Below are 27,460 nucleotides of genomic sequence, written 5' to 3' on the forward strand. Positions count from 1 at the left end.
GGGGATGGGTGGGGGAGGGGAGCATCTCGGACATCTACAAAGAATTAATGGGGGCGGAGGAGACGCATATGGAGGAGCTGAAGCTGAAGCGTAAGTGGGAGGAGGAACTGGGGGGTGAGATGGAGGACGGCCTATGGGCAGAGGCGCTGAGCAAGGTCAACGCGACCGCTACATGGCAAGGCTCAGCTTGATCCAGTTTAAGGTGGTGCACCGGACGCTCATGACAGCGGCCCGGATGGGTAGATTTTTTGGGGCGGAAGACAAGTGTGTCAGGTGTGCGGGTGGACCAGCGAACCATGTCCACATGTTCTGGGCATACCCAAAGCTAGGGGATATTGGCAGGGGTTCGCCGATGTCATGTCCAGGGTATTGAAGACAAGGGTGGAAATGAGTCCAGTGGTAGCGATCTTTGGGGTGTTAGAGGACCCGGGTGTTCAGGAGGAGAGAGAGGCAGATGTTCCGTCCTTTTCCTCCTTGGTAGCCCGGCGATGGATGCTATTGGCTTGGAGGGAGTCTAGGCCTCCAAAGTCAGAGGCCTGTTTAACCGACATGATGAGCTTTCTTGGCCTGGAAAAGATCAAGTTCGCCTTGAGAGGGTCGGTGTCAGGGTTTGCCCGGAGGTGGCAACCATTCATTGACTTCTTTGTGGAGAATTAATTGTCAGCAGGGGGGGGGGAGGGGGGGCTGGGGTAGTATAGAGTAGGGGGTTAAATAGGCGGGCCTTGTAGGGATGGATGTCGGCCGGCGGTTGCTTTTTGATTACTGTTCTTTGTACTCTATTGTTCTTGTACTGAGGTTGTTTGTTATGCCAAAAATACCTCATTAAAAATTGTTTGTTAAAAAAATATATATATCAAGCATATTGAGATTTGTACAGTATTGTTCAGGGTTCTTGTAAACGAATGTCTTTATTTTTCCTAGATTTTTCAGGACTTGCCACCGCGCTGGTGATGGCTGGAAAATTTGGGACCTCGAGCGCCTTCTCCATGGTTTATGTTCACACTGCTGAGCTGTACCCAACCGCGGTAAGGAACATGGGTGTCGGAGTGGGCTCCACAGCCTCCAGGGTTGGCAGCATCATCTCACCTTACATTTTTTATCTTGGTAAGTTATCAGTTTAACTTCTGTATGTAATTTATGGCCTATATGAAATCTGACTAATTTTCTTCTATTGACTCAAGCCTACTGGCCTCGTTGCTATCCGCTTATGTTTGGGCTCAGGAGAGGGTCACTAGAAGGGCCTGCCTCATTGCCAGGAGACCCTGCAAGACACAAGACATGACGCATGATTGAATCGCAGGTTGAGATGCTGATGGAGGGGGCAGTGTGGGGTTGGTGGTGATGGAGGGGGGGGGTGTTGGGAGGGGGTGGTGTTGGGGGTGGTGACACGCTTGCCATGAGGAACTGCAGCTCAGCCGGGTTTCACTTGCTCACCCGATGCTGACCTTTGCCTCGGCAACTGCCCTCTCTGCGGGCCCACTAACCAGGTCCAGTGCCCTCTGCTCTGCTGCGGTGAGGGGCTGCAGGTCCGGCGGTCCCTCTCCAGTCTTTTTCCTCTCCCTTCGGACATCTGTGCGGAGTTTGTGGGATGGGGGGTGGAATGGCGAGAGAGTGGGGGTGGTGTGCGAGGGTGGTGGGGTGGAGAGTGACAGATGGGGTGCAGAGGATGGTGGGTTGGGTGTACCCATATGGCCGATGTTAGTCTGCACAACCATGGGCCACGGAGGGCAGGCAGTGGGGTGCGCAGCAAGCTGGCTGCCTTGCAAGCCGTGGCAATGGCTGTCCATGCCTGGTCACCCCGATCCCATGGGAGGGCACCACGATGCCATGGTCCCATCCCTGGTCACCCCCGCCCAGCCAGCCCCCCCAATGGCAGGACAGGCGCCCCATGGTAGCGCCTGTGCATGTCCTACCTCTTCTCTCTCCTTCATCGGCCACGGCACTGTTTCTCGATTTTTGAAACCACAAGTGAAACACGCCACCGGTAATTTATCTGGATGGAGGCGGGGCATCGCAGAGGTCCCAGGGAATACTGGATCAGGCCCACTTGTCTCCAGGTTTCGCTCTGTGGGCTAGACAGCTGGTTTGTGATGCAGAACAAGGCCAGCAGCTCGGGTTCAATTCCCCGACCAGCTGAGAATTCTGAATTCTCCCTCTATGTACCCGAACAGGCGCCGGAATGTGGTGACGAGGGGCTTTTCACAGTAACTTCATTGCAGTGTTAATGTAAGCCTACTTGTGACAATAACATTTATTATCTTTTTACGAATGATATGTGAACGACGTTTACTGTACATGCGGAGTAGAGCGCATTGACGTCTCTGTCGAGGCATTCTGGCGGGCGCCCAGCGCCGGCCATGATTTTGGCCTCACGATCAATTCTCCGTCCAATCGCCTTTCCCCATTTTGGTATCGGTCGAAGGAAAATCCAGCCCCTTATGTATCATCCACCTTTGGCACGAGCATGATAGGGGAGCTTCAATCACTAGGACTCAATTCAATAATGTCATTTTGGAGCATACATTCAATTTTCTTTTGTACTTGTGATAACCTTTCTGCATTTAACCTATATGGATCATAGTTTCTGAGAACTGTGTCCCCCACACCTACATCATGCATTGCTACCTCCATTCTACCTAATTTATCCCCACAAATACATTTATAGGACTGCAGTAACTCTTTCAATTTGCTCCGGGGCGGGATTCTCCCCTACCCGGCGGGGCGGGCCGTACTAGCACCAAGAAGTGGCGTGAACCACTCCAGCGTCTGGCCGCCCAGAAGGTGCGAAATCCTCTGCACCTTCAGGGGCTAGGCCGGCGCCGGCCTTGTTGGCGCCGCGCCAGCCAGTGCGGAAGGGCTTGGCGCCGCGCCAACCGGTGCTGAAGGGCCTCCGCCGGCCGGCACAAGTTGGCGCATGCGCGGGAGTGCCGGCCATGGCGGAGGTTGACAGCAGCCGGCGCAGAGGGAAAGAGTGCCCCACGGCACAGGCCCACTCGCGGATCGGTGGGCCCTGATCGAGGGCCAGGCCACCATGGGGGCACCCCCTTGGACCAGATCCCCCCGCGCCCCCCAGAGGACTCTGCAGGCCGCCCGTAGAGCCAGGTCCTGCCGGTACGGGCCTAGGTTGATTTACGCCGGCGGGACCGGCCGAAAACGGGCGGCCGCTCGGCCCATTGCGGGCCAGAGATTCACCGGTGGGTGGGGGCACTGCCAGCGGCCGCCGACCGGCGGGGCGAGATTCCCACCCCGGCGCCGGAGAATTCAACAGCCGGCGGCGGGGCGGGATTCAAGCCGCCCCCCGGCGATTCTCCGACCCGGCGGGGGGTCGGAGAATCCAGCCCCCGGTTCTTATCTGGAAGATAACTTAACCGGTTCTTTAAATTTTTCCAGATTTCCTCATTACCCAAATTAATTTTAGGGAAGTCACTGTCAGAATTTAACCCTGCTTCTTCGCCCTGTTTAATTATTATCAAGATCTCCTGCTTGTCTGTTTCCCCGCTACGAAACTGAGAGTCTGTGCTTTCATGGCAGCCATTCCTTTCAATAATAATAATCTTTGTTAGTGTCACAAGTAGGCTTACATTAACATTGCAATGAAGTTACTGTGAAAACCCCCTAGTCGCCACACTACGGCGCTTGTTCGGGTACACAGGGAGAATTCAGAATGTCCAATTCACCTAACAGCACGTCTTTCGGGACTTTATGTGAGAGGAAACCAGAGCACCCAGAGGAAACCCACGCAGACACGGGGAGAACGTGCAGACTCTTCACGGACAATGACCTAAGCCAGGAATCGAACCCTGTTCCCTGACGCTGTGAAGCAACAGTGCTAACCACTATGCTATCGTGCAGCCCATTCTGCCTGATGGATTTGTTTTAAGTTGGAATCACGTTGTTGTAATTTCCATCAGTCTCTTTGAATTAAGCACATCTGTATCTATCCCTTTGTCTGTTTTACCTTCATTCAAATGGATGGAGAAACCTGGGGCTGGATTCTCTAATCCCGCATGGCGCACCGCCAAAGCGCACATGCGCACTGGCCTCCTTCAACGCGCCGGCCCCGACGCAACATGGCGCAGGGCTACGGTGTTCGGCGCGTAGGAAAGGAGGCCCCCAGCCAGAGAGGCCGGCCCGCCGATTGGTGGGCCCCAATCGTGGGCCAGGCCACATCGGTGGCCCCCCTCGGGGTCGGACCTCCCCCACAGGCCGCCCCCGACCCTTCAACGCCGTGTTCCCGCCGGCTGAGAGCAGGTGTGGACGGCACCGGCGGGACTCGGCGTTTTTACGACGGCAGCTCGGCCCATCCCGGGCCGAGTAGCGGTGGGCCGGCCGTGTAGAGCGGCCACCGACCGGTGCCCCACCAACCACGCCGGCGCCATTGGCGCCGATTCTCTGCTCTGCGGAGAATCCCGTGCTGGCGGTGTGGCGCAATTCGCGCCGGTCGCGGGGATTTTGCGGCCCGGCCTCGGGCTGAGAGAATCCCGCCCCGATCTCATTTGTCTCATCTTGTGCTCACAACTCCTCCCTTTTTTGTCTTCTCTGATGGACCTGTAATCTCATCACTGCACAAGCAAGAAATATCGCCGGTGGGGCTGGGCAATTTCTTTTAAGCTGAAGTTTCTACTGGCTGTTCAACTACAGCAGGCATCACTACTGTCTGTGATCCTGCTCTATCATTCCCTAGAATTAAGAGAATTCCTGCAATGGGCAATGTTTGTACCATTCCTACAACTACTTCTCCCCTCTTCAAGCCAGTACTTAAGTTTATTCCTACCAATGGAATTTTTATTTTTTTCGCCATGCTTGCACCTGATCAGAACCTCTTCCTTCACTATCTCTTCTGGATAACAAATGCCTTCATCCCACAACATTAGGGATTGACTCAAACCTGTATCCCTAAGATTTTAACATCTTTCTCCATTCTAGTCTGTCCACATAGAAATACTTGATCTTAGCACACAAAGTTCTTAAAACTCTGGTCACTCTGCCCCGTAGCATTTGTGCACATATTTTCCTTCCTATTGTTTGCTCCTCACCTCTCTAAATCGTAGCTGTATAAATGAAGTGCAAATTCATACAGGTACTTTAATCCTTGAGCTCAATTATTTCATAGTACAAAGGAACATCTGGGAGAATATCTTGGGTGGATTTTCATCTGTTCCACATGGGTGGGATTTGCTGCAGGGAGGAAAGTCAATCTGGGAAAAATCCCTGGAAAAATCAAAGTCAACCTGATTTTCTATTCATTAATTTAAATTATTGTAACATTGGACAGAAATGAACAAAGAAAATTACAGCACAGGAACAGGCCCTTCGGCCCTCCCAGCCTGCGCCGATCCAGATCCTTTATCTAAACCTGTCTTCTATTTTCCAAGGATCTACTTCCCTTTGTTCCCCGCCCGTTCATATATCTGTCTAGATGCATATTAAATGATGCTATCGTGCCCGCCTCTACCACCTCCGCTGGCAAAGCGTTCCAGGCACCCACCACCGTCTGCGTAACAAACATTCCACGCACATCTCCCTTAAACTTTCCCCCACTTACCTTGAAATCGTGACCCCCTTGTAATTGACACCCCCACTCATGGAAAAAGCTTGTTCCTATCCACCCTGTCCATACCTCTCATAATTTTGTAGACCTCAATCAGGTCCCCCCTCAAACTCCGTCTTTCCAACGAAAACAATCCTAATCTACTCAACCTTTCTTCATAGCTAGCACCCTCCATACCAGGCAACATCCTGGTGAACCTCCTCTGCACCCTCTCTAAAGCATCCACATCCTTCTGGTAATGAGGCGACCAGAACTGCACGCAGTATCCAAATGTGGCCTAACCAATGTCCTATACAACTGTAACATGACCTGCCGACTCTTGTACTCAATACCCCGTCCGATGAAGGCAAGCATGCTGTATGCCTTCTTGACCACTCCATCGCCCTGCGTTGCCACCATCAGGGTACAATGGACCTGAATTCCCAGATCTCTCTGTACATCAATTTTCCCCAGGACTCTTCCATTGACCGTATAGTCCGCTCTTGAATTAGATCTTCCAAAATGCATCACCTCGCATTTGCCTGGATTGAACTCCATCTGCCATTTCTCTGCCCAACTCTCCAATCTATCTACATTTTGCTGTATTCTCTGACAGTGCCCCTTGCTATCTGCAACTCCACCAATCTTAGTATCATCTGCAAACTTGCTAATCAGACCACCTATACCTTCATCCAGATCATTTATGTATATCACAAACAACAGTGGTCCGAGAACGGATCCCTGTGGAACACCACTAGTCACCTTTCTCCATTTTGAGACACTCCCTTCCACCACTACTCTCTGTCTCCTGTTGCCCAGCCAGTTCTTTATCCATCTAGCTAGTACACCCTGAACCCCATACAACTTCACTTTTTCCATTATCCTGCCATGGGAAACTTTATCAAACGCCTTATTGAAGTCCATGTATTTGACATCTACAGCCCTTTCCTCATCAATTAACTTTGTCACTTCCTCAAAGAATTCGATTAGGTTTGTAAGACATGACCTTCCCTGCACAAAACCATGCTGTCTATCACTGATAAGTCTATTTTCTTCCAAATGTGAATAGATCCTATCCCTCAGTATCTTCTCCAACAGTTTGCCTACCACTGACGTCAAGCTTACAGGTCTATAATTCCCTGGATTATCCCTGCTACCCTTCTTAAACAAAAGGACAACATTAGCAATTCTCCAGTCCTCCGGGACCTCACCCGTGCTCAAGGATGCTGCAAAGATATCTGTTAAGGCCCCAGCTATTTCGTCCCTCGCTTCCCTCAGTAACCTGGGATCGATCCCATCTGGACCTGGGGACTTGGCCACCTTAATGCCTTTTAGAATACCCAAAACTTCCCCCTTCGTTATGCCGACTTGACCTCGAGTATTTAAACATCCATCCCTAGCCTCAACATCCGTCATGTCCCTCTCCTTGGTGAATACATTGTGATATCGTCTCTGACCAGGAATCCAACTTGCCCACCCCTTTTACCTCCCTCTCTATCCCTCCTGAAGCATCTATACCCTGGGATATTTAGTTGCCAGTCTTGCCCTTTCCTCAACCAAGTCTCAGTACCAATAACATCATATTCCCAGGTACTAATCCAAGCCCTAAGTTCATCTGCCTTACCTGCTACACTTCTCGCATTGAAACAATTGCACCTCAGACCACCTGTCCTTTTGCGTTTTCATCTTTTCCCTGTCTACTCTTCCCCTTAGTCACATTGAGTTTATTATCTAGTACCTTACTGGCTTTAGTTGCTGCCTCTTTACTGACCTCTAACTTCCTGATCTGGTTCCCATCCCCCTGCCACATTAGTTTAAAAGTTCCCCAACAGTGTTATCAAAAGCACCCCCGAGGACATTGGTTCCAGTCCTGTCCAGGTGTAGACCATCCGATTTGTAATGGTCCCACCGCCCCCAGACCCAGTTCCAATGTCCCAAAAAACTGAACCCCTCCCTCCTTCACCATCTCTCAAGCCACGTATTCATTCTGACTATTCTTGAATTTCTACACTGACTGTCTCGTGGCACTGGTAGCAATTCTGAGATTACTACCTTTGAGGTTCTACTTTTTAACTTATCTCATAACTCCCTAAATTCTGATTGTAGGACCTCATCCCGTTTTTTACCGATATCGTTGGTGCCTATGTGCACCACGACAACTGGCTGTTCACCCTCCCCCTTCAGTATGTCCTGCAGCCGATCTGAGACATCCCTAACCCGTGCACCTGGGAGGCAACATACCATTCGGGTGTCTCGTTTTCGACCACAGAAACGCCTGTCTACTCCCCTTACGATTGAATCCCCTATGACTGTATGACTATAGCCCTACCAGTCTTTTTCCCACCATTCTGTGCAGCAGAGCCAGCCACGGTGCCATGAGCCTGGCTACTACTGCCTTCCCCTGGTGTGTCATCTCCCCCAACAGTACCCAAAACGGTATACCTGTTTTGGAGGGAGGTGACCGCAGGGGACACCTGCACTGCCTTCCTGCTCTTTCTCTGCCTTTTGGTCACCCATTCCCTGTCTCCCTTACAAATCCTAATCTGCGGTGTGACCAACTCACTGAACGTGCTATCCACAACCTCCTCAGCATCGCGGAAGCTCCAAAGTGAGTCCATCCGCAGCTCCAGAGCTGCCATGCGGTCTAACAGGAGCTGCAGCTGGACACTACCCGCACATGAAGGAGTCAGGGGCATCGGCCGCGTCCCTGAACTCCCACATTGAGCAAGAGGAGCAGAACACGGGTCTGGGATCTCCTGCCATTTTTACACTCCCAACAGTAATTTTAAAAAAAAATTTACTCCCCTTCACAGCAAGCACTCAGCAACCACTGCGCCCCGCAGGATAACACCTCAGGGAAAAGAAAAGAAGAAATGGTAATGGATGTTTCATCTTCCAAGCGCAATGTCCAGTGTTTGCTTAAGGAACAGGAAATGCAGGCAAAGATTTGCTTAATTTGACTTAATGTAACATAATCTACTCCTAAAGTATTTGAGTGGAAGTTTCTGCAGGCATGTAAAATGTAGCTAGGGACTGAGTGTTAAAAGATGAGTGTTAAAAACAACATAACGGGCTACAAAGCGAAGCCGAACAGTATCTCTGGCAGCAGCGCACCCCTCCCCGATGAACTCAATGCATTCTATGCTCGGTTCAAGCAGGTAACCAACAATCCGCCGTCGAGTGCCCCAGCAGCCCATAATTCACCCATACCCACCATCACAGCTTCCGAAGTCAGATTGGCCTTCCTGAAAGTGAACCCTCGGAAGGCGACGGGCCCGGACGGGATCCCTGGTCGTGCACTCAGAGCCTGCGCGGACCAGCTGGCAGAGGTATTCACGGACATCTTTAACCTGTCCCTACACCACTCCAAGGTCCCCACCTGCTTCAAGAAGACCACCATCATACCAGTACCAAAGAAGAACCAGGCAACGTGCCTCAATGACTACCGTCCAGTGGCCCTGACTTCAGTCGTAATGAAGTGCTTCGAGAGGTTGATCATGAAGGCATCACCTCCATACTCCCAGAACGCCTTGATCCACTGCAATTCGCATACCGCTGCAACCGGTCCACATCAGACACCATTTCCCTGGCCCTACACTCATCCCTAGAGCATCTCGAAAACAAGGACTCTACATCAGACTCCTATTTATTGACTACAGCTCCACCTTCAACACTATAATCCCAGCCAAGCTCATATCAAAGCTCAGTGACAGACCACAATCAGTAAGAATGAACAACAACACCTCCTCCACAATAGTCCTCAACACCGGGGCCTCGCAAGGCTGCGTACTTAGCCCCCTACTCTACTCCCTGTACACACACGACTGCGAGGCAAAACTTGGTTCCAACCCCATCTACAGGTTTGCTAACGATACGACCATAGTGGGCCGGATCTCGAATAACGACGAGTCCGAATACAGGTGGGAGATAGAGAACCTAGTGGAGTGGTGTAGCGACAACAATCTCTCCCTCAATGCCAGCAAATCTAAAGAGCTGGTCATTGACTTCAGGAAACAAAGAACTCTACACACCCCTGTCAGCATCAAGGGGGCCGAGGTGGAGATGGTTAGCAGTTTCAAATTCCTAGGGGTGCACATCTCCAAAAATCTGTCCTGGTCCACCCACGTCGACGTTACCACCAAGAAAGCACAACAGCGCCTATACCTCCTCAGGAAACTAAGGAAATTCGGCATGTCCACATTAACCCTTACCAACTTTTACAGATGCACCACAGAAAGCATCCTATCGGGCTGCATCGCAGCCTGGTATGGCAACTGCTCGGCCCAGGACCGCAAGAAACTTCAGAGAGTCGTGAACACCGCCCAGTCCATCACACGAACCTGCCTCCCATCCATTGACTCCATCTACACCTCCCGCTGCCTGGGGAAAGTGGGCAGCACAATCAAAGATCCCTCCCACCCGGCTTACTCGCTCTTCCAACTTCTTCCATCGGGCAGGAGATACAGAAGTCTGAGAACACGCACGAACAGACTCAAAAACAGCTTCTTCCCCACTGTCACCAGACTCCTAAATGACCCTCTTATGGACTGACCTCATTAACACTACACCCTGTATGCTTCATCCGATGCCAGTGCTTATGTAGTTACATTGTATATGTTGTGTTGCCCTATTATGTATTTTCTTTTATTCCCTTTTCTTCCCATGTACTTAATGATCTGTTGAGCTGCTCGCAGAAAAATACTTTTCACTGTACCTCGGTACACGTGACAATAAACAAATCCAATCCAATCCAAGATGTAATCGATGAGCTGTGAAGGGTCCAGTGGTCTTTAATTGACCTTGGGATGTGAGTTCTTGTATAAAGCTACAGGGGCAGCACAGCAAAGAGCAACATTAACTCACACACGTTACATGTGTAGGAATATTGCACTGACTGTACTGGAGGGCAACTTGCCATCTTCCAACTGACGAGAAGTAAAAACTGAGTGCTTTGGCCACTTTCTTACCTGTACACCATACCAGACCATACCGACTTTCCCCTCTGACAATACTCTCTTTATTAGAACAAAGAACAAGAACAAAGAAATGTACAGCACAGGAACAGGCCCTTCGGCCCTCCAAGCCCGTGCCGACCATGCTGCCCGACTAAACTACAATCTTCTACACTCCCTGGGTCCATATCCCTCTATTCCCATCCTATTCATTTGTGAGATGAAACTAAGAACAAGGCAGTGATTGCATTGACCCTGGTAGGCAGGACATTCTGAAATATGCACACACATACAATACCATGGCGCAGCATGTTGGTGTCCTAATTCACTGCAACACAGAAAGGCAGGTCGTGGGTTAGATCTTGTAGTAAGTCAAGCCTTAAATTCCATGTGGGGGGAGGGTATTTTCCGCATCACCCCACAATGTGTTTCCCGGTGGCGGGAGTGGGGGGGTCCCAGGCTGGCTGGATCTTCCGGTCCTGCCGCTGTCGATGCGATTTCCTGTTGAATCCACCCCACCGTCAATAAACCCACGGCAGGGGTTTGCCGTCGTCAGGACCAGAAGATCCCACTGGCGAGAACGGCCGGAAACCCACCTCCCTCTTGCCAAATCTATCCATGTTGCTTCCACCAGAAATATGAGGAAAAAACAAATAATTCCAACCCAATTCTCCAGGCGCTGCTTGGGAAATAAGTTTTCTACCTCTTCACTGAGAAATGCTGCTTTGCAAAGAGTCAAAAACAGGCAGGGGAAAGCTAACCTTAAAAATGAAAATGAGAATATCCCACATTGTTTAAACAGATCTACATTGAATGTACATTAAAGGATGGTCTTTGAACACAAGACATCTGTTTACACGTACTGCCGATGACTTTGTGTTGATGTGCTTGAGAAGGTTAAGTTTGAACTGAGGGGAAGGATGGAGGGGTTCGACAATTCATGGGCATTATTCATTACACACTTTCAAGAACTGGATAACATCGAACATTAGTTGGGGCGTGTGGGTGGGAGGGTTGTGGGGAGGGAGGCTGTGTGTGTTAATGGCGACTATGGGTGATCCCGAATTCCTTTTTGTCATTTGTTTGTGTGAACATGTGGGCTAATGTTTGGGGTTTGGTGGAAGGATGGGATCGTTGTTGTTGATATGGGGAATGACATATTTGTTACTGATTATTGTTTATTGTTGGTGGGTGTAAATTTGGGAGAAAATGTGAAAAAGGAAAATAAAAAATATTTTAAAAAACAACAATATAGCGACATAATATAAAATGGATGTTGCAAATTACAATATAAAAGGAACACACTCAACAGTAAAGAACACATCCAAGCCTAACATCCCTCCAGCAATAATCTAAAAAACCTGTAACAACTGATGGTGACCAACTCTTTAAAAAAGGAAATGAATGGTTGGCATCTCAGGAAGAACCCCTCTATCGACCCCCTAATTATCTATTTGACCTTCTGCAAATGCAAAAATTCCATGAGGTCACCAAACCAGGCCGAGGTACTGGGTGGAGTAGAAGACCTCCACCCAAGCAGGACTCCCCTCCAAGCTATTAATGAGGCAAAGGCGAGGACATCTGCCTTCGCTCCCATCTGCAGCATCAGTGAGTCTGATACCCCGAAAATGGCCCCAAAGGACAAGGCTCCAGTTCGATGTTAAGGATTTCTGACATGGTGTTAAAGAAGGAGGCCCAAAAACCTAACTTGGGAATCGACCAGAAAATATAAGTATGATTGGCCAGTCCCCAAGAACACCGTTCGCAACTGTCATCCACCCCCAAAAAACATCCATTTACCCTAGCTTTGGTCAGATGAGCCCTGTGCACCACCTTGAACAGGAGCAAACTAAGCCGAGCACAGGAGGACACGGAGGTTACCCTGCCAGGAGCCTCGGTCCACATCTCCTCATCCAAAATGGGACCCAATTCACCTTCCCATTTTGTCTTCACCTCGTCTAACGGGGTGGACTCCGCCGATAGTATCTAACCATAGATATCCAAAATACTCCCCCACTCGACCCGGCCAAAGATAAACTCTTCTGCAAGGAGGACGATGGTGTCAAGGGAAATGAAGGAAACGTCTTCTGCAAAAAGTCACAAATCTGGAAGTAATTAAACAAATTATTCCGAGGGAGTTTAAGCTTAACCTACAGCTCCTCAAAACTGGCAAACTTCCAAGAACAAGTCCCCAAACCTTTCTGGACCTTTCCCCTCCCATGACCTAAACGTCGAGTCTAAACTCGCCAGCACAAAGAAATGATTATTACAGATAGGGGTCAGCAACGACATGGAACTAGATTTAAAATGTTGTCTAAGTTGCTTCCAGATCCTCAGGGAAGACACCACTGCAGGATTCAAAGAGAATCTCTCAGGAGAGAACGGAATTGAGGCAGTTACTAATTCACCCAACCTAGTGCCCCGACAAGAACTTAACTCCCATCTGCCCCCATATGGAATCCGGATCGATAAGCCACCTCACCACTTTCTCAATATTGGCGCCCAACAATAAAATAACAGATTGGGTAAAGCTAAGCCACCTGACTGTCTATCCCTGTGGAGAAACATCCTACGGAATACTTGGGAACTTGCCCGCCCAAATAAAAGAGGACACCAATTTGTGCACTCTAACATTTAGGGATAAAAGTGGGAAGACATTGAAAAAGACATCAAAACCTCGGCAGAACATTTATTTTAATAGTCTTAACCCTGCCCACCAAGGACGGGGAGAGGTTATCCCACTATTGCAAGTCAGATTTAACCCCATTCACCAGGCTAGCATAATTCATTTTAAGGATCGAGGCCCAATCATGGACCACCTAGATATGAAAGCTAGATCTGGCAGTGCGTAAAAACAGCACCTCCAGATTGGCTCTCCTCAGGGAATGACCAGGAAGTATTCGCTCTAATCCAGATTCATCTTATACCCAGAAATGGACCCCAAACTCCTAAGTAACCTCATTACCTCATCCATAGTGAAGACTGGGTCCGTAATATAAAGAAGCAGATCATCTGCCTGTCAGTCTGTGCGGAGTCTGTCACTGTCTGTGTGGCGTCTGCACGTTCTCCCCGTGTCTGCGTGGGTTTCCTCCGGGTGCTCCGGTTTCCTCCCAGTCCAAAGATGTGCAGGTTAGGTGCATTGGCCATGCTAAATTGCCCTTAGTGTCCAAAAGGTGGGATGGGGTTACTGGGTTACGGGAATAGGGTGGAGGTGTGGGCTTGGGTAGGGTGCTCTTTCCAAGGGCCGGTGCAGACTCGATGGGCTGAATGGCCTCCTTCTGCACTGTAAATTCTATGAAATCTATGCCAGTCTTCATCTTATAATTTATGCTTTATATTTTCACAGGCATTCATCATGAGTTTCTCCCCTTTATTCTGATGGGGAGTTTGACTGTATTCTCAGCAATTCTGGTTTTGTTTCTGCCTGAAACACTCAACGTTCCTCTCCCAGAAACAATTGACCAAATGCAGAAAATTAAAAGGTACATGCAAATAATATTTATGATTTAGTCTTTCTTCTCAATTTCTGCTCTGAACAACTACATGACTGTACTGCTTTTAATGTGGAACATAAGAACATAAGAACTAGGAACAGGAGTAGGCCATCTGGCCACTCGAGCCTGCTCCGCCATTCAATGAGATCATGGCTGATCTTTTGTGGACTCAGCTCCACTTTCCGGCCCGAACACCATAACCCTTAATCCCTTTATTCTTCAAAAAACTATCTATCTTTATCTTAAAAACATTTAGTGAAGGAGCCTCTACTGCTTCATTGGGCAAAGAATTCCATAGATTCACAACCCTTTGGGTGAAGAAGTTCCTCCTAAACTCAGTCCTAAATCTACTTCCACTTATTTTGAGGCTATGCCCCCTAGTTCTGCTTTCACCCGCCAATGGAAACAACCTGCCCGCATCTATCCTATCTATTCCCTTCATAATTTTATATGTTTCTATAAGGTCCCCCTACATCCTTCTAAATTCCAACGAGTACAGTCCCAGTCTACGCAACCTCTCCTCATAATCCAACCCCTTCAGCTCTGGGATTAACCCAGTGAATCTCCTCTGCACGCCCTCCAGTGCCAGTACGTCCTTTCTCAAGTGAGGAGAGCAAAACTGAACACAATACTCCAGGTGTGGCCTCACTAACACCTTATACAATTGCAGCATAACCTCCCTCGTCTTAAACTCCATCCTTTTAGCAATGAAGGACAAAATTCTATTTGCCTTCTTAATCACCTGTTGCACCTGTAAACCAACTTTTAACGGCTCATGCACTAGCACACCCAGGTCTCTCTGCACAGCAACATGTTTTAATATTTTATCATTTAATTAATAATCCCTTTTGCTCTTATTCCTTCCAAAGCGGAGAACCTCACATTTGTCAACATTGTATTCCATCTGCCAGACCCTAGCCCATTCACTTCGCCGATCCAAATCCCTCTGCAGACTCCCGGGATCCTCTGCACTTTTTGCTTTACCACTCATCTTAGTGTCGTCTGCAGACTTGGACACATTGCCCTTGGTCCCCAACTCCAAATCATCTATAAATTGTGAACAATTGTGGGCCCAACACTGATCCCTGAGGGACACCACTAGCTACTGATTGCCAACCAGAGAAACACCCATTAATCCCCACTCTTTGCTTTCTATTAATTAACCAATCCTCTAACCATGCTACTACTTTCCCCTTAATGCCATGCGTCGTTATCTAATGCAGCAACCTTTTGTGTGGCACCTTGTCAAAGGCTTTCTGGAAATCTAGATATACCACATCCATTGGCTCCCCGTTATCTACCGCACTGGTAATTTCCTCAATAAATTCCTCTAAATTAGTTAGGCACGATCTGCCCTTTATGAGCCCATGCTGCGTCTGCCCAATGGGACAATTTCCATCCAGATGCCTCACTATTTCTTCCTTGATGATAGATTCCAGCATCTTCCCTACTACCGAAGTTAAGCTCACTGGCCTATAATTACTCGCTTTCTGCCTACCTCCTTTTTTAAACAGTGGTGTCACGTTTGCTAATTTCCAAACTGCCGGGGCCACCCCTGAGTCTAGTGAATTTTGGTAAATTATCACCAGTGCATTTGCAATTTCCCTAGCCATCTCTTTTAGCACTCTGGGATGCATTCCATCAGGGCCAGGAGACTTGTCTACCTTTAGCCCCATTAGCTTGCCCATCACTACCTCCTTAGTGATAACAAGCCTCTCAAGGTCCTCACCTGTCATAGCCTCATTTCCATCAGTCACTGGCATGTTATTTGTGTCTTCCACTGTGAAGACCGACCCAAAAAACCTGTTCAGTTCCTCAGCCATTTCCTCATCTCCCATTATTAAATCTCCCTTCTCATCCTCTAAAGGACCAATATTTACCTTAGCCACTCTTTTTTGTTTTATATATTTGGAGGAACTTTTACTATCTGTTTTTATATTCTGAGCAAGTTTACTCTCATAATCTATCTTACTCTTCTTTATAGCTTTTTTAGTCGCTTTCTGTTGCCCCCTAAAGATTTCCCAGTCCTCTAGTCTCCCACTAATCTTTGCTACTTTGTATGCTTTTTCCTTCAATTTGATACTCTCCCTTATTTCCTTAGATATTCACGGTCGATTTTCCCTCTTTCTACCGTCCTTCCTTTTTGTTGGTATAAACCTTTGCTGAGCACTGAAAAATCGCTTGGAAGGTTCTCCACTGTTCCTCAACTGTTTCACCAGAAAGTCTTTGCTCCCAGTCTACCTTAGGTAGTTCTTCTCTCATCCCATTGTAATCTCCTTTGTTTAAGCACAAAACACTAGTGTTTGATTTTACCTTCTCACCCTCCATCTGTATTTTAAATTCCACCATATTGTGATCGCTCCTTCCAAGAGGATCCCTAACTATGAGATCCTGAATCAATCCGATCTCATTACACAGGACCAGATCTAGGACCGCTTGTTCCCTCGTAGTTTCCATTACATACTGTTCTAGGAAACTATCGCGGATACATTCTATAAACTCCTCCTCAAGGCTGCCTTGACCGACCTGCTTAAACCAATCGACATGTCGATCAAAATCCCCCATGATAACTGCTGTACTATTTCTACATGCATCAGTTATTTCTTTGTTTATTGCCTGCCCCACCATAATGTTACTATTTGGTGGCCTATAGACTACTCCTATCAGTGACTTTTTCACCTTACTATTCCTGATTTCCACCCAAATGGATTCAACCTTATCCTCCATAGCACCGATGTCATCCCTTACTATTGCCCGGATGTCATCCTTAAATAACAGAGCTACACCACCTCCCTTACCATCCACTCTGTCCTTCCGAATAGTTTGATACCCTCGGATATTTAACTCCCAGTCGTGACCATCCTTTAACCATGTTTCAGTAATGGCCACAAAATCATAGTCATTCACGATGATTTGCGCCATCAACTCATTTACCTTATTCCGAATACTACGAGCATTCAGGTAAAGTCCACTTATGTTGGCTTTTTTTACCTCTGTTCTGAATCTTAACATCTCGAGCAGTAACCTCTCCTAAGTTATATTTCCTCTTAACTTTTCTCCTAATTTTCCTTGTCGTTGAACCCATATCTTCATGTAACAACCTGCCGTGTCGCTTACCATTAATGTTTTTACTTCCCGTTTTATTCCTTTTAGTATTCCTGGTCCTATTCACTGAGCTCCCCTCAGTCACTGTACCTTGTACTGTCGCCCTTTTTGATTTTTGACTATGGCTTCTCTGCCTTACACTTTCCTCCTTACTGCCTTTTGTTTCTGTCCCTGTTTTACTACCTTCCAACTTCCTGCATCGGTTGCCACCCCCCTGCCACATTAGTTTAAACTCTCCCCAACAGCTCTATCAAACACCCCCCTAGGACATCGGTTCCAGTCCTGCCCAGGTGCAGACCGTCCGGTTTGTGCTGATCCCACCTCCCCCAGAACCGGTTCCAATGCCCCAGGAATTTGAATCCCTCTTGCACCATCTCTCGAGCCACGCATTCATCCTATCTATCCTGACATTCCTACTCTGACTAGCTCGTGGCACTGGTAGCAATCCTGAGATTACTACCTTTGAGGTCCTACTTTGTAGTTTAACTCCTAACTCTCTGAATTCAGCTTGTAGGACCTCGGCCCATTTTTACACCTATATCGTTGGTGCCTATGTGCACCACGACAGCTGGCTGTTCACCCTCCCTTCCCAGAATGTCCTGCAGCCGCCCCGAGACATCCTTGACCCTTGCACCAGGGAGGCAACATACCATCCTGGAGTCTCGATTGCGTCCGCAGATCCGCCTGTCTATTCCCCTTACGATTGAGTCCTCTTTCACTATAGCCCTGCCATTCTTCTTCCTGCCCAGCTGCGCAGCAGAGCCAGCCACGGTGCCATGAACCTGGCTGCTGCTGCCTTCCACTGGTGAGCCATCTCCCTCAACAGTATCCAAAGCGGTATATCTGTTTTGCAGGGAGATGACCTCAGCGGACACCTGCACTGCCTTCCTACTCTTGCTCTGTCTTTTGGTCACCCATTTTCTATCTCCCTAAGTACCTTTCACCTGCGGTGTGACCAACTCGCGAAACGTGCTATCCACGACGTCCTCAGCATCGCGGACGCTCCAAAGTGAGTCCAACAGGAGCTGCAACTGGACACACTTTTTGCACGTGAAGGAGCCAGGGACAGTGGACATGTCCCTGAGCTCCCACATCGCACACAAGGAGCATGACACGGGTCTGAGATCTCCTGCCATGTCTTAAACCTTCGGTCAACTTCAACAACTACAATTTCCCCCCCAAATAAACAACGAAGAAAAAATAAATAAATATACCAATGAAAAGAAAAAGAAAACAGAAAAACTACTTACCAGTCACTTACCAGCGATAAAAAGCACTTCCTCCCCACCCAACTTCGAATTCCCACCTAAATTCAAATTCTCAACTCACTCTTTGCTGTCTCACTCTTGCTGTGTCTTCTCTGGCTCACTGGGAGAACTCACTGGGAGTGAGTTACAAGTTCCTCTTTTTAAATTGGCCTGAGTTGACTCGCCTCCCCGCCTGCTTTTAGATCAAGGTAGATTTAAAGTGACTGACACTTTAACATGCTCCAACAGTGGCAAAAAGGAGCAAATGCCTTTCCAATGTTAGAGCGTGAGGAGAAGTGTTCAAAAACCAAATTGAAGATATGTGTTTTAAAGAGAGCAAGAGACACTAATAGCTGCGGGTATCTGGAGAGGGAATTCCAAAGAGTGCTGCTGAATGTTCTGCAGGGGAAGATTGCAGGGTGTGATGGAAATGGGAAGGAAACCAGGTGCAGAGGACCAGAGAGTGGAGAAAGGACAAAAAGTTGGAGAGGTTTGTAGAGGTGATGAGAGGTTAGATTTTAGAGAGATTTTGTCGACAAGAGTGAGAATTTTAATTTCATTCCATTATAGAATAAAGAGCCCAGTAAGATTGGAAGCTTTGGGTGAGTGGGACTTACTTGCAAGCGGTCTTGTAGGTACCAACGGTGGCAGTTTATGGAGAATGGGAGGTGGGCAAGGTGTATTGGAAAATGTGTTCACCATCCTACCCCTCAAAATGACTAGGAGGCAGGGGATTGCCATGGGGTGGAAAACCCATCATCTTCCCAGCTTCCCCCAATTAAATCCAGAGTGGAAAGGATTGATGACAACCAGTTAAGGACTTGGCCCACCACCGTTGGTACCTACAAGTCGTATGGGGAGGTTGGGGAGTGGGCGGGGATGGGTGGGAGTGAGTGGGTTGGCCGCATAATGTGGTAAAGCCACCCGGTATTCCCTGGTGAACCTGATAGCTTCCCAGATTAGAGACCCTCCTGCTAGGTCCCTTTGCCCTACAGAGCATTCAGAATGCGGCAGTAGTGCACCCCAGCAGGAAGATGGCCTCACTCATTAATCCAACGTCACTGTCCCGTACCACTGAGCCATACCCAACTGTTTATAGTCGCAGCAGAAGCCATCGTTCCTAATGATGCTGGTTGAACTACGGAGCTGCCAGCCAGGACCAAGGACAGAAGTTATGGGCCATGGAGCTTCTCCTGTTCTTGAGCCCCTTATCTTTGCAGCACCAAACCCTTTCAACGCTTCCGCTCACATCCTCTGGACACCTAGATTTGGGAACCATAGTCATTTTGATGTCAAACTCTTTCATACAGCTTTAGAAAAACCTATTGGACCTTTGTACTCTATGCATCTATTTATAAAGCCTATTGAAAGTTATAGGGCAGCATTCTGTTTCTGAGACTAAGTGTTGACTCCAACGCAGAATTCGTAGAGTTTCACAACAAAACTGGCACCACACCTAGACCGATTCCGCTGCTGTTAAGGGGCTAGCACCGGAGCCACCTTGGAACACTATCAATTCTAATCAGAAACGGTGCTGGATTCGCCAGATCCACGATTGACACTCAGGAGGCTGACAAGCTACAGCCGCATAGACACACTTCATTCCTCGCATACACCATCCCAGTCAACAGATGGCAGCAATGAGAGCAGCTCCACGCTTCACCGACGCCGAGTCGAAGACCCTCCTGAGGGCAGTGATGGAGAGGCAGTTGGCCCTGTATCCCGGCCCTGGAAGGAAGCTCCCAACCGCTGCCGTTCGTCGTGCCTGGGCGCAGCAGCAGAGGTGGTCAGCACCAACGTAGTCTGGACCGGCCAGCTGTGCAGAAAAATCTGCACAACCTACTCAGGGTGGACAGGGTGAGTAGGCAGCACTGTGCCCTTGCATCAAGCCACGTCCCACACACCTATAACCCGACTCCACCCCACAACCCAGAGGGCGGCTGAACCGCCACCCTGCCCCACATGCCGGCCGCCATAGCCGGGTGTCCTGGCCACTGAGGTCACCAGCTGCCCATCCCCTGGGCTGCATGAGTCAGACTGGCTAACACTGTCATTTGCTGTCGTTCCTCCCTCCTCCAGCCACGGGCGAGGAAGTGAGACCCTGCTTCGTTGCTGTTTCCCATGACACGTGTGTCAATGGCCCTCCCACCGAACACCACCCTCACCCTTCACCACCCCCACCTCCACCAAAAGCACACCACCACTCCCCTTCCCGGCCCACAATCTAACAATGCATCTTGTCTTGTGTCTCACAGGACCTTTGAGGATGGAGCAGGTCCATCTGTCGCCACCTCCCCCCCCCCCATCCCCCCCCCCGCCCCCACCCAGACATTACCAGAGCCGTTGCTCCCCGTGAGCCGAACAGTGACGAGGGGAGCAGCTTGGGCAACAGCCCCTCCATCCGAGACTCGGGAGACCCCGGAGTTCGGGTTGGAGGATGATAGTGATTTTCCGTTTCCTGTCACAGCTGTCTCCGACACCCTCCACCATCGCAGAGACACTCACCTCAGTTGGGCATGTTAGTGAAGAGGCTCGTGGGACACTATCTGGAGCTCACCACACAGCTGCCGGGATATAGCAGGTGGAAGTAAGCACACCCAAGGAGCGGAGGGTGGGATGGCGCGCCGACGCCAGGAACTAGCTGCTGTCCAGGCAGATCTCAAGCTTCTGGAACAGACAGTCCCATCTATAGTGAAGATACAATTGCAGAGCCAGGGGCTACATAAGGGGTGGGCAGCATCCAATACCTGCATACGCAGTTGGAGGATTCCAACCGCGTGCAGCAGCAGGAGGTGGTGCAAACAATTTTGCCACCCAGGCCAACACTGCACGGTGGCGTCCGCAGTGGAGTCAATGGGGGCGACGGCCGTGCCTACGGATCAGCATGTCCAAGACATGGGGCATTCTGGGCAGGCACTGGCCGAGGCCCAGGGCAGGGTTGCCGTCTCACAGGCGATCATGTTCCAGAGCCACCTGGATATTGCAGCAGCGTACCTGAGCGTGGCCTAATCACAACAGGCCATTGCTGGCAACGTGGTGGCATTGCCCATATGCTGGCTGACATTGCGCAGACACAGAGGGAGGTGGCCCAGTCCCTGTGCTCCATGGCCACGAGCATGCGGACCCTGGTCGAGAGAAGAACGGGCCGCCAGGACTGGGAGTGCCAGGTGGTGGAGGAGTTTCAGGTGATAGCACCACTCGCACCCCCGTCCAATGGAGTAGCCCGGGGGCCATTGGGCACCCCGAGTGAGGAGGAGGTGAGGGGGACCCATGCCAGTAACCCCTGCAGGGGCAGTGCCTGAACACCGTAGCACCCCGGACTCCCTGCCTCCTGTCCCTGACACACCTGGTTGGCAGTTGGCAGAACGGGGCAGCACAACACCACCTGGGACACCCGAGCAGTAACCGTGCCACTGCCCCCCCTCCCCCCCACACCACCACTACCACCACCAGTCGGTGAATCTGGTGGCGATCACAATGCATGTTGGCCCTGGCGCACACGCCATGCAGCCTCTTCTGCCTGCCTGAGCTTCATGTTCTGCTCGCCCTCGCCCACATCCTCTTCGTTGGACGAGGCGTGGTGTCCCTCCTCCTCCAGCACATTGCCCCTCTGCTACGTGATGTTATGGAGGGCGCAGCAGGTCGCCATGATGTGGGCGGCCCTCCCAGCATCATACAGGAGAGCCCCACCAGAGCGGTTCATCTAACTGGAGGCTCAAGCGGCGCTCGATCACGGACCCAGTCGCATCTTTGTAGTGGGTCTCCATGTCGGGCTGTGGCCTCCGGATAGGCGTCTCAGCCACGTCCGCAGTAGATAACCGCTGACGCGCAGGAGCGAACCCCCCCAGCCGAATCGTCGAATGTGCCAGGATGAAGGCATCTTGCACATTGCCCGGGTACCGGGCGAAAAGGTGAATGACGCGCAGCCGATGGTCACATGTGAGCTGCACATTCATCGAGTGGAACCCCTTCTGCTTTGTGTAGAGTGGCCTGTCATCTGCAGGTGCTCGTAGGGAGACATGCATCCCGCCGATGACTCCCTGAACAAAGGGCATCCCAATGATGGCTGCGAATCCTGCTGCTCGGGCCTCCAGGTGGGCTCAGTCCCCATTTAAGTGGCAAATCCCGCCGCCTGGGCTTATCGGGCCTCTGTGGCGGCGCGGATGCACCTGTGCACTGAGGTCTGTGCGATCACGGACAGGTCCCCACTAGACGCCTGGAAGATGTAAAAGTTCAGGGCGACTATTAACTATTACCTTGACAGCCACCGGAAGCGGATGTCCTCCCACATATCCTCATGGTGCCAGTTGTGCCATCATCTGGCAGATATGTCGCACTGTCTCCTGCTCAGCCGGAGTCTTCAGCGGCATGCCCGGTCGGGCAGGTCCTCAATTGACAGGCAGTGCCATTACACAGGAGGCCTCATGCAGCGCCTCCGCGGTTTCCACCTATTCCTCTGCGGCATGCTCCACTACTGCCCGCTCCGCTGCTGCAGCTTCCTCCTTCTAGTCAAGCAGCGCCTGCTCATACAGCCGCAGAGCATCCCCCAGGGCTGCGGCGATTGCAGGAAGGCCACCATTGCTGGTTGAATTCCAATATCCATTGCCTGCAGTGGATGAAAGATCAACATATTAGCATGGTGCACACTGCCAAGCTCACCAAGGTCCATCGGCTGCATGGTGGCCCCGGTCGGCCCCCCCCACCCACCCCTGGCCCCTTGGTGGATGGCACCGTGGGACTCTGGCGCCTCTGATGCCAGGGGTATCGTCGGCTGGCACTGCCCTCGCCAGGGGTATGCACCGCGGCCCCCATAGGGATTACTGTGGGTGTTTCCCTGAGTGGGCCCCGCTGGGTGGAGGCCGGTTTGGGGGGGTTGCAGTGCAGGGTTGGGGGCACCGATACGGCCGGTGTCACCCCACGGAACAGGGGCCAAGGTGGGTGGTCAGCAAGATGGCGGTCGTGACTGGACACCGCCCCAGTCCTGTGGGGGGTCATCCCGGCCACTTGGCCATTTCCCTCGCCACCCCCCTCCCCCGGCCAGTGTTCCTCGGCAACCCACAGTCCCTCCTCTCTGTTTCCTACCTCCTCTCTCTCCGCCATCTGCCACCACGCCGTTTCACAATTTTTAGAAGTACAAGTGAACTGCGCCTATCGGAGGAGGCGAATCACGGAGGCCCCAGAGAATACCAGGTTGGGCCCGCTAATAATAATCTTTACTATACGTGCATTCTGGTCCGCATTGATGTCGCTGTCGAAGTGACGGAGAATTACGATCTGCCGTCAAATCGGCGCCCGCTGCAATTTTGTCGTCGGAATCTATTCTCCGCCCAATCTCATTTCCGATTTCGGCATCAGCAAACAGAACCCTGCCCATAGTTTGAGTATGATACTTAGGGCTGGCATTAGATTAGGGTTAATTTCGGGTTCCTCTTAAAAAACATTGTTAGGTTTAGTGTTAGGGTGGAAAACACTATTGACACATCATTGTCACTGTGTCAAAGAACAAACAAAGAACAAAGAAATGTACAGCACAGGAACAGGCCCTTTGGCCCTCCAAGCCCATGCCGACCATGCTTACCGACTAAACTACAATCTTCTACATTTCCTGGGTCCGTATCCCTCTATTCCCATCCTATTCATGTATTTGTCAAGATGCCCCTTAAATGTCACTATTGTCCCTGCTTCCACCACCTCCTCTGGTAGCGAGTTCCAGGCACCCACTACCCTCTGTGTAAAAAAACTTGCCTCGTACATGTACTCTAAACCTTGCCCCTCTCACCTTAAACCTATGCCCCCTAGTAATTGACCCCTCTACCCTGGGGAAAAGCCTCTGACTATCCACTCTGTCTATGCCCCTCATAATTTTGTAGACCTCTATCAGGTCGTCCCTCAACCTCCGTCGTTCCAGTGAGAACAAACCGAGTTTATTCAACTGCTCCTCATAGCTAATGCCCTCTATACCAGGCAACATTTTGGTAAATCTCTTCTGCACCCTCTCTAAAGCCTCCACATCCTTCTGGTAGCATGGCAACCAGAATTGAACACTATACTCCAAGTGTGGCCTAACTAAGGTTCTATACAGCTGCAACATGACTTGCCAATTCTTATACTCAATGCCCCGATCAATGAAGGCAAGCATGCCGTAAGCCTTCTTGACTACCTTCTCCACCTGTGTTGCCCCTTTCAGTGACCTGTGGACCTGTACTCCTAGATCTCTTTGACTTTCAATACTCTTGAGGGTTCTACCATTGACTGTATATTCCCTACCTGCATTAGACCTTCCAAAATGCATTACCTCACATTTGTCCGGATTAAACTCCATCTGCCATCTCTCCGCCCAAGTCTCCAAACAATCTAAATCCTGCTGTATCCTCTGACAGTCCTCATCGCTATCCGCAATTGCACCAACCTTTGTGTCGTCTGCAAACTTACTAATCAGACCAGTTACATTTTCCTCCAAATCATTTATATATACTACAAAGAGCAAAGGTCCCAGCACTGATCCCTGCGGAACACCACTGGTCACAGCCCTCCAATTAGAAAACCATCCTTCCATTGCTACTCTCTGCCTTCGATGACCTAGCCAGTACTGTATCCACCTTGCCAGCTCACCCCTGATCCCGTGTGACTTCACCTTTTGTACTAGTCTACCATGAGGGACCTTGTCAAAGGATTTACTGAAGTCCATATAGACAACATCCACTGTCCTACCTGCATCAATCATCTTTGTGACCTCCTCAAAAAACTCTATCAAGTTAGTGAGACACGACCTCCCCTTCACAAAACCATGCTGCCTCTCACTAATACGTCCATTTGCTTCCAAATGGGAGTAGATCCTGTCTCGAAGAATTCTCTCCAGTAATTTCCCTACCACTGAAGTAAGGCTCACCGGCCTGTAATTCCCTGGATTATCCTTGCTACCCTTCTTAAAAAGAGGAACAACATTGGCTATTCTCCAGTCCTCCAGGACATCCCCTGAAGACAGTGAGGATCCAAATATTTCTGTCAAGGCCTCAGCAATTTCCTCTCCAGCCTCCTTCAGTATTCTGGGGTAGATCCCATCAGGCCCTGGGGACTTATCTACCTTAATATTTTTTAAGACACCCAACACCTCATCTTTTTGGATCTCAATGTGACCCAGGCTATCTACACACCCTTCTCCAGACTCAACATCTACCAATTCCTTCTCTTTGGTGAATACTGATGCAAAGTATTCATTTAGTACCTCGCCCATTTCCTCTGGCTCCACACATAGATTCCCATACATAGATTTCCTTCTTTCCCTCACACAAACCAGTTAGAAAGCAACCTCGTGAATTATCGATTCAAGGGACGGTCTTCCCACCCAATCTCGAGTTCTTCATTGCTTCCGCAACTTTATACTTTTCACACAAAACAATAAAAGACTGGGGACATTGGACTTCATCGAGGTGGATTCAGATTTTCCACTGGGTACATTCAGTTAGCCGGATTCCTGTATAACTCTTCTGATAACAATATGTCACCAGGTGTCACTAGTCACTCTTTGCTTCCAGCTGTCAAAACCCCTGTGTTTTTCCCATTAAGATGAAGGCTTAGTTTGCTGGAATAAGTTAGATCAAAGGTTGAGGGAAATGGATAGGTCAAGGCTCATTTTTTTGCGATATCTTTGAAAGGACAGAGTCAACTGTTGAACTGTTGAGCTTTGGCATTAGGAAAGATGGCGGCCAGGAGTAGGGAAAGAAAAGGGAAAGCGATGTGTCTTATCTCGATCCATGAGAGTCACTTCATTGTAGCACCTGTCAGCATATTATTTTACTATAAGTCATTTCTAGTTTCAGAGGTAAGTGGCCAAGATATTAAACACTGGTGTTTGATTATTGGGGCTTATTTGAACTCCGCACCTACACTTTCCAGTAGAAATGCCTGGAGAATCTTGATGTTACATACATAACCCTATGCCCCCTACTACCTTCCAGTTACCACTAGGATGCCTATTCTGTTTGGACATAATCCTGGAAGTTTCATTTTGTGAGTTGTTGCCTCCACCTAGCCCATTCAGTTAAACACACTGCCCCCGCCAGCCACTTTGTTTTGTTTTAATTTTTACTCCATTTTATTTTAATTTTTACTCATTATAAAATGTGAGCTATGCCTTAGTTGATTGTGCTCTCATCTTTGAGTCAGACGTTCAAGTCCATAGAATCCCTACAATGCAGAAGAAGGCCATTTAGCCGATCAAATCTCCAAAGAGTGATTTCACAGATCGGCGCAACATCCAGGGCCGATGGGCCTGTACTGTGCTGTAATGTTTTTTGTTCTAAATGAGCACCCTCCCTAGGCTCACCCCCCTGCCCTATCCCCATAACCCAAATTAATCTGCACATTTTTGGATATGAAGGGGCAATTTAGCACGGCCAATCCACCTAACCTGCACCTCTTTGGACACCCTCCAGAGACTTGATAGATTACTCAGGGCCACACTCTCAGCCAACTGAGCCAACCAGCCCCTCCTAAAATAATAGTTATAGGGCGGCAAGGTAGCATAGTGGTTAGCACTGTTGTTTCATAGCGCCAGGGTCCCAGGTTCGATTTCTGGCTTGGGTCACTGTCTGTGTGGAGTCTGCATGTTTTCCCTGTGTCTGCGTCGGTTTCATCCAGGTGCTCTGGTTTCCTCCCACAAGTCCCAAAAGACGTGCTGTTCGGTGAATTGGACATTCTGACTTTTCCCTCAGTGTACCCGAACAGGTGCCGGAGTATGGCGACTAGGGGATTTTCACAATAACTTCATTGCAGTATGAATGTAAGCCTACTTAGCAGGATGCCGGCACATCAGCTGAGGAAACAAGAGGTGGCAATTTAAGGGAATACTATCCCACGAGCGTCACCAATAATGTTGCTCTTATGATATGATGTTATGTCCCAACAGTGTCGCCAATATTGTGGGTGTTTCTATTTCTCTTACTGAACCACAAGGCTTTTCTGTATATCGGTCAAATGACCACACAACAAGTTAGTCAGTTCAAGTTGAAAGATGGTTTATTTACACACAAGGGTTGCTTCGACATGCAAGCACAATGTAGTACAAGTTAAACTACACCTATCAACTACAATAACCTATACTTAACTTCAGGCGACCAGCACTGTGCAAGT

The 27,460-nt window shown here is 49.6% G+C and overlaps 1 protein-coding gene and 1 long non-coding RNA gene across 2 annotated transcripts in view; both read left to right on the plus strand.

Moving 5' to 3' along the window:
• Positions 1 to 27,460, plus strand: part of LOC140427047 (uncharacterized) — a 340,763-nt gene that overhangs the window by 62,381 nt on the left and 250,922 nt on the right. The gene's annotated exons all lie outside the window — the stretch shown is intronic.
• The window catches only part of LOC140427045 (organic cation/carnitine transporter 2-like), a 90,280-nt gene that overhangs the window by 36,036 nt on the left and 26,784 nt on the right, over positions 1 to 27,460 (plus strand). Inside the window, exons 5-6 of the mRNA XM_072512474.1 lie at positions 922 to 1,104; positions 13,829 to 13,964. Coding sequence (XP_072368575.1) covers positions 922 to 1,104; positions 13,829 to 13,964 — 319 coding nt within the window. The remainder of the gene's footprint in view (positions 1 to 921; positions 1,105 to 13,828; positions 13,965 to 27,460) is intronic.

The sequence above is a fragment of the Scyliorhinus torazame genome, chromosome 7 (assembly GCF_047496885.1).
Source record: "Scyliorhinus torazame isolate Kashiwa2021f chromosome 7, sScyTor2.1, whole genome shotgun sequence".
NCBI lineage: Eukaryota > Metazoa > Chordata > Chondrichthyes > Carcharhiniformes > Scyliorhinidae > Scyliorhinus > Scyliorhinus torazame.